This window comes from Puntigrus tetrazona, unplaced genomic scaffold, assembly GCF_018831695.1.
Source record: "Puntigrus tetrazona isolate hp1 unplaced genomic scaffold, ASM1883169v1 S000001111, whole genome shotgun sequence".
Taxonomy (NCBI): Eukaryota; Metazoa; Chordata; class Actinopteri; order Cypriniformes; family Cyprinidae; genus Puntigrus; species Puntigrus tetrazona.
Window position 1 is genome coordinate 891279 of NW_025048699.1, and position 12991 is coordinate 904269.

The 12991-nt window shown below is 42.3% G+C and overlaps 1 protein-coding gene across 3 annotated transcripts in view; it reads left to right on the forward strand.

Annotated features, from left to right (window-relative positions):
- znf462 (zinc finger protein 462) overlaps nt 1–12991 on the forward strand; it is a 39639-nt gene that overhangs the window by 18634 nt on the left and 8014 nt on the right. Inside the window, exons 2-6 of one of the 3 annotated variants that reach the window (XM_043234448.1) lie at nt 746–1002; nt 1095–6463; nt 7387–7524; nt 9717–10069; nt 12825–12943. In XM_043234448.1, coding sequence (XP_043090383.1) covers nt 777–1002; nt 1095–6463; nt 7387–7524; nt 9717–10069; nt 12825–12943 — 6205 coding nt within the window. In that variant the 5' untranslated portion in view covers nt 746–776. The remainder of the gene's footprint in view (nt 1–745; nt 1003–1094; nt 6464–7386; nt 7525–9716; nt 10070–12824; nt 12944–12991) is intronic. The other 2 variants (XM_043234451.1, XM_043234449.1) reach the window with 2 other exon arrangements.

A 12991-nucleotide genomic window follows, 5' to 3' on the forward strand; every position in this document is an offset into this window, starting at 1 on the left:
TTACATGAGGTTAGTGTTGAATTAGTTTTATTCAAATCATATGCTCCTAACATACTCTCTGTAATTTCTGGCTCAGTTTGTAGATTTTCATGGAAACGTTTTATTGGTTTATGAACATGTTCAGTGCAATCTAATGAAATATTGCAATATTCCCAAATACAGCAGGGATTTGTGCACAGACAAGCATGTGTATGTGCTGAATTTTGGCAGTGGTGCGAGTATTAATGAAAAAGTATTGATCAGGGACGGAATCATACTTTGTTTCAGCTCATTGATTGGTAGGGTTGCCGGGTGCTCTTAGGTCACGGGACATAATAATGCCACCTCCAAGTGACGGCCTGCCCCATAATCCTTTGTGTTTGCACTGTATCTCTGAAGCCTGAGCGTTCCTCATCCCTCGGCGGATTCACTCAATCTTATTTCAGAAGGGCTTGATGCAATCTGATGGAACATGCTGATGTAAATACCAAGGCCCATTGGTGTGCTCCAGCTGAGGCTTATCCCTGGGTAATAAAAAAATGGAACAAATCAGCCCATAATCCCTCCTCAGCTATTGTTCTTGGAGCAGACTGACCACTCGCCAAAAAAAGAAAGATTCTTCTGTTGAATTCTGCCTTGTCAGAATTTTAGATTGCTTTTGACCTTCTGTGAAATACGACGCTGTAAAATTTCCTTTCCAAATGTTTGCTGTAAGGCATGTGTTTCTGTACTCTTACCCCTTTCTTTTCTTTCTGTCCCTAACCAGGTTTCCCTGATTTTCCAGGGAGTCCTAAGCGATGGAAGTGCTGCAGTGCGATGGCTGTGATTTCCGTGCAGAGTCAAACGATGAGCTCAAAGCGCACATACAAGATGTCCACACGGCCTTCTTGCAGCCTGCAGAAGTGGGAGAAGGTGACGGGTCACCCAGACGATCCAGGTCAAACTCGATAAACTCCCTCAGCCAAACAGAGGATGAGGAAGACTTGAGCAATCACAATTACGAATCGTTAAAAAAGGACGCAGGTATATCAACGTTTGCGATTCAGAGATAATGACACATTAGAAGTTCAAACTGAACTTGTTTGAAATAGTTTCTTTCTCTGTTTATGTTTCAGGTATTAAATCCTTTAAGGACCTTGGCCACTTCTCTGGTTCAAAGAAAGCGAAACACAACCAATCGGCAAAACCTTCGAACAAAACGTCAACTCCATTTTTCCAGTGTAGGTTCTGTGTTCGGTACTTCAGATCCAGCTCTCTTCTCGGTGAACACACAAGGAAGGTCCATGGAGAAGCAAGCGATGAGAGATCCCACAAAACTTCCAAGCAGGCCAGCTGCAGTGCTACGACACATGATGGAGTAGGAACGGTCTTTTCCTGCCAGTATTGCACTTATAAATCCCCACACAGAGCACGGATTCTGAAACACCAGAAAATGCATCACAAAGAAGTTTTACCAGCCCACTCGGCTCCTCCTGTTGGAGCTGAGGTTTTGGATTTGGACTCTGACGCCTCATCTGTTGAAGAACAATGTGAAGAGTCGGCAGAGGATGTAGAACGTAATGTGCTGGAATCTATGATCAAACCCCAGACAAGAGGAGGCTTTAACTGTGAGTGGTGTGGGTTTCAGACTTCAAAAAGGCAGCAGTTAGCCGAACACATGATGAAGAAACACCGTAACATGGTGAAGATCATGGTATCCTTGCAACAGCCCAAAATTCAGGATGGAAGTGCGGGATCCAGTAAGTCTGATTCTGCTTCATCCAGGAGAAGCACTCCAACCTCAAATTTGAACCTGAACGATCTAGTGAGCAATGAAGGGTCCTCTGCGAATGTCTCGTCAGTCAAAGGATCCTCTGGCAATGCATCACTCAAAGCCACTTCAGGGATATCAAGTTTTCAGTACTCACAGCTCACAGCAAAAATACCCAACAGCACTGGATCTTCCATACTCTCCGAGAGATCGACTTTCACGATGTCAGATATGTCTAGGTCTGGTGTGGATCTAGATGCCAGCATGCTGAATGATTCGAGAAGCAGTTCAGATAATGAACTCTGTGACTTGGATGATCCCAATTACACAGAGTCAGCTGAGGATTCTGCTAAGCTGCTTCTGTCAGAAGAGGATAATGACCTGCTGGAAACTAAAGGAGTTCCATTCAAAAGACACTTGAACAGGTTCCAGTGCCCTTTCTGCTCCTTCTTGACCATGCACCGACGTAGTATTTCTCGTCACATAGAGAACATACACTTATCTGGCAAAGCTACAGTGTATAAATGTGACGAGTGCCCCTTTCTTTGCACCAACCCACTAAAACTTGACGCGCACAAACAATGTCACGGTGGGTCTTCCGAATGGGACACTATGGACTTAACCAGCGAAAGTGTAGATGGTCCGGCTGAACGCTCAGAGCCAGTGAACGGAGGAAACGGCAGCTCCAAAATCAATGGCAAAAAATCCAATGCAGTCGAGGAACAGCAAGGTCCTCATCGGTGCTCACTGTGTAATTTCTCCACCGTCACACTGAAAGGTCTACGTGTCCACCAGCAACACAAACACTCATACTGTGATGGAACACAAGTCACGGGTCAAGAGGGCTCGTCCAATGAGCAGCAAGATTCTGAATCTGAATCCTACAGCTCCTCGAGCTTCGTTCAGAAGACTCAGACCTCAATCCTTGGATTTTCAACCAAGAAGCATCTTATCGGGAAGACAGCAAGAAAGTCCATCAACGATTTGCCTTTGGATCTCTCTCCTGTCAAAAAACGGACAAGGATTGATGAAATTGCAAACAATCTCCAGAGCAAGATTAGTCAAAGCCAACAGCATGAAGATGTGATTAATCTTGAGGAGATGGATGAAGATGTGGAGGAGAATGGGAATCACATCGATTTAGAAACAAGCAAAGAGTCCTCTGATGCTCGAAGTCAGCACTACACCTTCAACACTCAGCACCTTCATGTTAGAAATTCTGGAAGTGTTCAGACAGAACGTGGTGTCGGGAAAAGAAAACGTAATCTGCAGTCCAAACTAAGCTCGAGAAACATTCCTGTTCAAGTAACCATTTCTGATGATGAAGACAATTACAGTGCCTCTTTGGAATCTAAAGATGCCCAAGATCAAAGCAGTCAAGATAGCAGAGAGACATATCAAGACAACACTGAATACAATACCGAAGAACCCGGGAACCTGTTTTACTGCAAACATTGTGAGTATCAAAACAAGTCTGCTCGCAGTGTCAGCACACACTACCAGAGGATGCACCCTTATATCAAGTTTAGCTTTAGATACATCCTGGACCCAGAGGATCAGAGCGCAGTCTTCCGTTGTCTCGAGTGCTTCATTGAATATAACAACTTTAATGATCTGCACCAGCACTATATGACGCACCATCCAGAAGCAAGTAACGTCTTGAACTTTAACCAGCCTGATCTGGTGTACATGTGCGGTTTCTGTTCTTACACAAGTCCAAATGTGCGGAGCCTGATGCCCCATTATCAAAGAATGCACCCTTCAGTGAAGATCAACAATGCCATGATCTTCTCGAGCTACATGGTCGATCAGCCTCATAAGGGTGCTGCTGAGTCCCAAACACTGAGGGAAATTTTGAATTCTGGACCTAAGAGTTTCAGCTCCACCTCATCCGGGTCCAGATCATCATCCAGTCCTGCTCTCAAAAGTATCTGCAAAACGCCAGAAGCGAACACTGAGGCTGAATCTTTTCGAGAAGGTCTGGGTGGTAATGTTGTGGTTTACGACTGTGATGTCTGTTCTTTCTCAAGTCCCAACATGCACTCTGTACTGGTCCACTATCAGAAAAAGCACCCAGAGCAAAAGGCCTCATACTTCCGCATACAAAAGACCATGCGGGTCATATCAGTCGACCGAGCACAGCTGTCAAACAATTCAAACTACAGCCTGACGAGCACCCCAAAGTCTTCAAACGTAATTTTGCCTGTGGCTCTGGATGAAGATGTTTACTATTGCAAACACTGTGTCTACAATAACCGTTCTGTAGTTGGCGTTCTGGTCCACTATCAAAAGCGACATCCGGAGATTAAGGTGACGGCAAAGTACATAAAGCAAGCACCCCCAACTCCAGGGCTGCTGAAACTCATGGATGAGTTACAGATTGCACCTCCTAAACAGTTTCTGAAGCAATTCAATAACAATGGGATTGAAGGGTCAGGTAATTCCAGCAGTAAAGGAGCATCCGACAAAGGGGAACCTGAAATGCTGTTCTTCTGCCAGCACTGCGACTATGGGAACCGCACTGTGAAAGGGGTTTTGATTCACTACCAAAAGAAGCACAGGGAGGTGAAAGCCAACGCCGACCTCGTCCGTAGACACACGGCTGTGGTCCGGAGTCAGAGAGAACGAGCTCAGATGGTCCAAGCTGGGAGTTCCACATCCACTGCAACTGCAGCTACTGAAGCAGAAAAATCCAGATCGTTGCGATCTTTGAAGTGTAGACACTGTGCGTACACTTCTCCTTATGTGTATGCCTTGAAGAAGCATTTGAAGAAGGATCATCCTACTGTGAAGGCCACGGCCATGACGATCTTACACTGGGCTTATCAGGACGGCGTGTTGGAGGCTGGTTATCACTGTGAGTGGTGCATATATTCGCACGCTGAACCAAGCGGGCTGCTCATGCATTACCAAAGACGCCATCCTGAGCACAATGTTGACTATACCTACATGGCCAGCAAACTGTGGGCTGGTCCTGATACTTCCACTAGCAGGCAAGCTGGAAACTCTGAAACGAAGCATTACCAATGTAGAGATTGTGCCTTTGAGGCATGCTCCATCTGGGACATTACTAACCATTACCAAGCAGTGCACCCTTGGGCCATTAAAGGTGACGAGTCAGTCCTGCTCGACATTATCAAGGGAAACCAAGCACCTGATAAGTTGTTCCCACAACTACCTAAAGGACATGCTTCCATGTCCAGTCCGTTCAACAGCAGCAACCAGCAAGAAGAGGCCTCGGTTGAAGCCAGCCGCCCAACACATGAGCGACAGTCTAATCTCTCTCTGTCTGCCACATCGTCCATCTCAAACAATCCTTACCAGTGCACCGTGTGCTTGTCTGAGTACAACAGTCTTCATGGGCTCCTGACCCACTATGGCAAGAAACACCCAGGCATGAAAGTCAAAGCTGCTGACTTTGCTCAGGAAGCAGATATCAACCCTAGCTCCGTTTACAAGTGCAGACACTGTCCCTATGTGAACTCGCGCATCCACGGAGTTCTCACACACTACCAGAAGCGACATCCTTCCATCAAAGTCACGGCTGAAGACTTTGCAGATGATGTCGAGCAGGTAAACGAGTTGGTTAACGAGGCAGATGAGCGTTCTAAGACCCAAAGGCAGGGCTACGGTGCTTACCGCTGCAAGATGTGCCCTTACACACATGGCACTTTAGAGAAACTCAAGATACACTATGAGAAATATCATAACCAGTCTGCCGCAGACATGTTCAAAGCAACTGCAATGCAGTCACCGACCAGAAGAGACGATTTGGTTGCTGAATGTAGCAGTAGTAGTGTGACCGAAGTCTCTGAGGTCTGTGACTTTGACCTCACACTTCCCGAAGTCGCAAAGAGCGACAAGCACGCCGTGTTTAAATGTCAGCTGTGCAAGTACTTCTGCTCAACTCGGAAAGGCATTGCTCGTCACTACCGTATCAAGCATAACAATGTCAGAGCGCAGCCCGAAGGGAAAAATAATGTCTTTAAGTGTGCTCTCTGCTCCTACACCAACCCTATCCGCAAAGGCCTTGCAGCACACTACCAGAAACGGCATGATATTGATGCCTACTACACACATTGCTTGGCAGCATCCAAAACTGTGGCGGAGAAACCGAACAAGGTGATGGTGCCCTTGGCATCTGAGGCAGAGACTCCAGCGATGAGTGAAGAGCTAAGGCTCGCGGTGGACCGAAGGAAATGCTCGCTTTGCTCCTTTCAGGCTTTCAGCAGGAAGAGTATAGTTTCTCATTACATAAAGCGCCACCCTGGAGTCTTTCCCAAGAAGCAGCCCTCCAGCAAACTAGGCCGTTACTTCACTGTAATCTATTCCAAGGAGGCAGAGAAACCTCCGTCCATGGAGGAGGTGGAAGTCGTTGAAGTGAAGGATGAGGTGGAACCTGAAGGTGACGTAGACTGGCTCCCCTTTAAATGCCTGAAATGCTTCAAGCTATCGTTCAGCGCGGCGGAGCTGCTGGTGATGCATTACAACGACTGCCACGACAAGGAGCTCAAGCGGGATTTCGTCACCATTCCGAGCCCTGCGGAGGACGGCACGGCGCTCTACCAGTGCACCCATTGTGAAATCAAGTTCTTGACTCTTCCAGAACTCAGCGTTCATCTGATAAACCACAATGAGGATTTCCAGAAAAGAGCCATGAGGCTGGAACGAAGAAAACAGCTTCAAAGCAAGCAGAGGACGACAGAGCCACCAGAACCCAAACCAGAGAATAAGGTGGGCTTAAATACCTTGTAATGGGTAAAAGTGATTGTTATAGTTGACTATCCCTGGCCCATTTTTATCCAGCTTCTCAAAGTGCCATTTTACGCTTGAGAATTCATGAAATTTGCGCCTGCTTTCAAACTTAAGTACAAATGCAAGATAGGCTCTTGCTCTCCCAGGTATGACATCATCAATAACTTAAAGTAGCAATGCATTTTCATCTGAATAGAACGCTGAAGGGTGTGATGATGCTTAGTTTCCTTGCCATAATGTATTTTGCTGAAATTTCTTTATTGCCAAATGTGAACTGAATGTAAACTCCTCTTAGGAATGTCACCATTCAATGTAAATTTATCTGAGACTATTCTTAAATAAGAACATTCAGTGTAAATGTCGGCAAAATGTGATTAATCATCTCTTAAGACTGACTTAAAATTTAGTCCTAAACTTCACTTAAATTACAACTGAGATGCTTAGTAACTAACTTTGAAGCGCAGCTTTGAGCCAGGGTTTTTTAAATTCTAAGTTAGCACTGTCAAACAATTAATATATATATATATATATATATATATATATATATATATATATATATATATAAAGTTATGGCAATATACATATATTACGTAAATAAAATTGCAATTTATTGTTTGACAGCACTACTCTGAATATTTGTATGAGGCTTGATAAATACGGGCCCAGACTAAGTAACTAAGTGTATTCTGTGTGATTTATCTCTAGAATTGATCTGATTGCTTTAGGAACATAGTAAACCGAATAAACTGAGATGATGTCTTTAGTGTTACATTTGGATAAACCTCGACCACCATAGATGGACAAGTACACTGCAATCTGGCAACACTGGAGACATAATCTTCAGCTTCAGTGATTTAAGAGTGCATCTAACGATCTTCTGTTGTAATTGTGTCTTCCTCTAGGTGGAAGGCACCGCTGATAAGACTCCCATCGGATACAGGTGTAACTTCTGTGTGGAGGTCCACCCCACCCTCCGGGCCATCTGCAACCACCTGAGAAAACATGTGCAGTACGGGGAGGCCAAGGAGGGACACGTGAAGGTACGTTCATGCTGTTATAAAGCGTGAGTGCTTGATAAATCTTCGTCTGTGATTTATACACTTGCAAGACTTATTTTAATAGCAAGTACATTCACAGGCGGTTTGGTCCTGTTTTTCCGTCTAATCGGGTTTCGTTCACTTGTTTGGCTGGTTACACCACTACAGTTCGACCGCACATTCAGTGATATGGACAAATAAAGCAAATCCTTGAGTTTTGCAGAGCAAGCAGAGAAAAAGGACGAGTATGGTGTTAAGACATTTCCTTAAACTTTTATTTTCATGAGGACAGCCTTGAACAAGATCATCAAGTCGGTCGTGTAATTAACTCTAGTGGCCTTGTACTACTTGTTTGTTCTTATTTCTGAAGATCTTTCCTGATTGTTATGAAGTTTTAGAATGTGAACTAAATTTGATATTTAACCTGATATAGCCAGGAGCGCACCCATGATGCCTCAAAATGCTTTCTAGGTAGGGTAATTGACACGAAACATGTCTGTATCTGTGCTTAACACTTATATTAATGTAGACAGGGAAGTGTAGTTCTCAGCTCCACGTTAAATTATCTTTTATCTTCGGTAGTTGATCTAAAATGGTACTGCCGAAGTACAGAGATTGTGCATAATTAAACAACGAATTGGCAAAATGCTGAAGAGTGCACTTTCAATGAGGTAATATCTGTATCATAGAAGAAATTTGTGTACGGTGTAATGCTTTTCTCATTAACCGTATCGCTTAGGGTGGACTGTTTATGCACAGAGCTGCATTTAAACACGCCTGATTCCCGAGACTCTCGATGCACCCTTCCGTCTCTGTTCTCTGAAGAGAAAGCCAGTCGGGTCGTCCTGACGGTGTGGCGTGGAGAGAGGCGTGTAAGCGCCTTAGTGTTAGTATTCCACTGAGAGTGCCAGAGCTGGCAGGGAGGCCCAGGCCCGAGGATTTGAACAGAAGCCCAGTGAGGATCAGCAGACAGACGGAGCGCACCGGACACTAGGGGGCAGAACACACTTCCAACACACACACACACAGGCAGGGATTCCCAGAGTCTTCGTCAGCTGAAGCCCTTTGAGCAGTCCTCCTGAGTAGATAATGCAATCATTTATTTAAAACTTAAAAGCGCATTTGCATGCAAGTTGGTTAGTATTCACATGTAGTGTTTTTTCATTATTGAGGCAAAAATGCATATAATGACCGAAAAAGGCATTTTTTTATAATTAAAAAAAAACATAAGTGTTAATGTGGAAGCAGAATATAACCTGGTATACACACCATCGGTCCTAGAAACAATCAGTTTGAATTCCACTTTCATAGAGGACTGGAATGTTTTCATTTTTTTGAATCCATATGCAATGATGCATGTTTAAAATGGTATATGGCCTCACGGTTGTGGCGTCTGGTTATCATGGGCATTGGGTTTGGTTATTTGTCTGCATTTTTTACTCTTTGAAAAGAACGTGTTAGATATCAGTCTGATCAATGTAATGATTCAAGTATGGGCTGTGAAGATAATAGCTGATATCACTCTGTCAAAGGTGGAATCTGTCACTCTTGCATCACAGCGGTGCGTTTTGCACAGAAAGACCAGATGTATTTCTTTGGTTGTGTCTGTGCCTCTGATTGGCTGACGGTGCAGGAGGGTCTTATTTACATCCATCTGAAGCGCGGGGTCAGTTCTCTCTCTGAAATGCAAAATTTCCCGCGGCTGTGAAGCAGCAGATGTCTCAGAAACACACAGGAACCTCTTGGCCATTTCTAAATAGGGAAAAAGGGATGTCCCGAAGGAGCCCTCAGCCTCAGAGAGCTTTAATGGCCGTAATCAAACACGGATCATCTGTGCTTCAGTCTAGAGCTGATGATCACCTCCAAACCCGGAGAGAAATATGATATATCAGCGTGATTTATCACGATTAATAAAGGTCAGGAACTTTAAATATGTTTCAATACAAAATGAGGAATAAATGTAAACTATATACTGTAAACTATCTGTTTGTTTTTATTATTAACAAAAAGCACAAGTTTTTACTGTATTATATACAATTGCTCTGCTAACTGAGACTCGTCGTAGCACTTGCGTATCATTGCTCTTTTGTCGATTTTGATTGCTTTTTATTGAAGACGCTTTAGATAAAATGACACAATGCAAACTATCTTTCAGTCATTTACTGTGAGGGTAATGTCATCATTTCCTCTGACAGCAGGAAGCAGCGGAGATGCCCGTTCCTGGTCCCGAGGATGGAATCACCAACGGCGATGTGGAGGATGTGGTTTCCATGGATGCTGACCAGTTGGAGCTTGGTGCATCACCGGCTGACATCGCCATGGAGACGGAGGAGCCAGTGCCCGTGGAAACGGAGCCGATGGTTGGAGCGCTGGAGTCGGAAAAGCAGCGAGTGGTTCCCGGGCATCCGTGCAGCATGTGTAACCGCATGTTCATGTCCATGCAGGGCCTGCGCTCTCACGAGAGGAGCCACACGGCCGTGGCCCTCGTCAACAAAAACGACAAATACAGCTGCCAGTACTGTCAGTTCGCCTCGCCCTTCAGACACAAGTGAGTGAGAAAACACCCTAAAACTTACAGACTGGGATAAGTGTGGTTAAAAATGATCATGTATAAACAATCGTCTCAGAATATATAGATAGGAATAAAAACTGTCGGTTTTGGTGTTTGTAAGCGCTGATAAAATGGAGAAATGCGCCATGTTTTTAAAAATCAAATGGATGGACGATATAACATTTGCTAGATTTTTTTATTGCACTTCATCTATTTGAATTTGTAGATTTTATGAGTTTTTTCTCCACTTCAGCAGCACTTACTGTGGATTATACATGAACAAACCCTTCAGTAAAAAACTTCAAACAGAAACAAAACTGGTGCGTCTCCTAAATGTTATATGGACAAACTCCTTAGGAAAAACCTTCACAATATTATTAGGAACAGAACTGCAAGGTTTGGTGTATGTTCTGCTGAAGTGGAATAAAAATACGCATTAGCACCATGTTTTTAGGTTTATAAAATGTCCTATAAATCAGTGTGAAAGATATATGAACAAACCCTGTAGTAAAAATCCTCAGAATATAAAATGCATAAAATCCACTGACGCAAATAGATAAAGTGCAACAAAAACTCAAGCGATTGATATATGAACAAATCCCTCAGTAAAAACATTCAGAATATAGAAAGGAAGAAAACCTTAAGGTTTGGTGTATGCAAGTGCTGCTGAAGGGGAGGAAAAAACTTGTGGCCTTGAAAAATATGCATCTTCACCATGTTTTTAGGAATAAAATGTCCTAAAAACCAGTGTGAATGATATATGAGCAAATGCTTCAGTAAAAATCTTCAAAATATAGACGGAAATAAAACTTTAAAGTTTGGCGTGTGTAAATGCTGCCGAAGTGGAGAAACAAACTCATTTTCGAAAAAATGCATAAAATCTACTGACTTTAATATATGTATAGTGCAACAAATAAATAAAATGATTGATTTATGAACAAATCCCTCAGTAAAAGCATTCAGAACTAAAGAGTTTGGTGTATGAAACAAGCTTATTTTGAGAAAGCGGCATTAAATTTGCGTAAATAGGATAAAGTGCAATTTAAAAAAATTGTACGATAAATGAACAAACCATTTAACACAAACAAAAAATCTTTTAAAAAATTTAAGAAACATGTTTTAGAATTAATATGCTGTAAATGTCAGTGAGAAATATATATGTATAAAGCCTCGAGTGTTTCTAAAGTAGAGGGGAAAAAATAGTTGAAATCTCTCAACCAAAATAAAAAAAGTACATTTCCACTAATCTGAACAAAGACGCTATGAAAAGTCAAAAAGCCCAAAAGTTCAGAAACTGACCAATGCTCGAAAAAACTATGTTTTTGCTTTAAAGCATTGAAATAATAAACAATCTTCGTTGATTCTTTGTCTCTTTCATCAATCTAAGAGAGGAGTTAAATAAATACAGAAAGTCCTGAGGGAAATCCTATGCGAGATGTAGATGGTGTCACGTCTCCTCATTTACTTCCTGTGAGAATGGCAGATATTTTGACAGAGCAGTTAGTCTCGTCTGAAGCACAGGACCTTTGTGTGGTTCCCTGGAGTAAATCCGCCTTCACTGGATGTTCTGTGACCCAGAAAGCTGCCGCATTCATGTGCCACACGGGAACCGCGGATAAAAAACACTGATTCCCAAGATCCCTGTCGGAGACGGCTGTTTTGTCAGAGTCTCAGCTCTAAAGCGGGGATCTTCTGCCGAGAGGTGTTCCTTTCACACGTCTTTAGGGTTATCATTAGACGCCGTCCTTGTGGAACGGTTCAGACGTCCTGGATCTTCTCTGCTTTGGTCGACGGTGACGTTGAACACCAGCGTCCGCTGACAGCACACCTGTGACGCCCGCCGAGCGTTACTGCATGCTTTTACATATTTATTATATTTCTCGTTTTTATGAGAATAGAGAACTGGAAGGGACGGAGATCAGAAAATGAAACCTGCATCGTCCGCGTGAGATCAGAACGTGTGTTACACGGCAAAAAAATATTTTCTTCCTCAACATTTCTGTCTTGCTTTCTTGTACGAATATCTAAAAATGTTATTGTTTTCTGAAAATAATATACAAATTTGATTAAACATCCAAAAATATCTTCCAGTGGGATGAGAAATATAATCTTAACTCAACGGCTAAGCAAGATTATTTTTCTTAACCCATTGGCAGATATAGTTTTTTTAAGCAAAAACTAACAACATTAATATAATATTATATACATAATATTATTTGAAAACAAGACATAATATCTTAAGTTACTTTACTTGCATCCTGATTCAATAATGTTTTTATATTTATTTTAAAAAAACAAGTCAAAGCGTGTGTTGTTAACTGTTAAAATTATTTTCTTTAATAGAAATATTATTTGAACTTTTGTATTTAATTTTTTTATTAATTTAATTAATTAATAATTAATTTTTTCATTAATCCGGTGGGAATTACTATTAAGATGTCCTCTTCATCCTTGGTTGCGTTTAATTAAGCAATTTGTTTTTAGATAGTAGAATAGGTATTTTATATTCTAAAATTCCAAATAGAAATAGTTCAACAAAATTAATTTGCACAGAAATTTAATTAACGTTAAAGGGCTGAAATTGTTCAAACTAAAATGGAAATAAAAATAATGCTAAATAGAAATATATCAATAGAATTGAAAAATTTAACTACTAAATAAAAAATAAAAACTTTTTTTTCCTCCTCCTGTGTGTGTGTGTGTGTGTGTGTGTGTGTGTGTGTGTGTGTGTGTGTGTGTGTCTTCTCTCTAGTCTGGACCGTCACGTCCAGTCACATCACGGACATCAGAAGCCCTTCCGCTGTAAGTTCTGTCCCTTTAAATCCTCCTACCTGAGCCGCCTCAAGAGCCACCTGCACAAAGCTCACGCAGGTGAGGCGCTACACACACACACACACATATAAACATAACCGTACACAT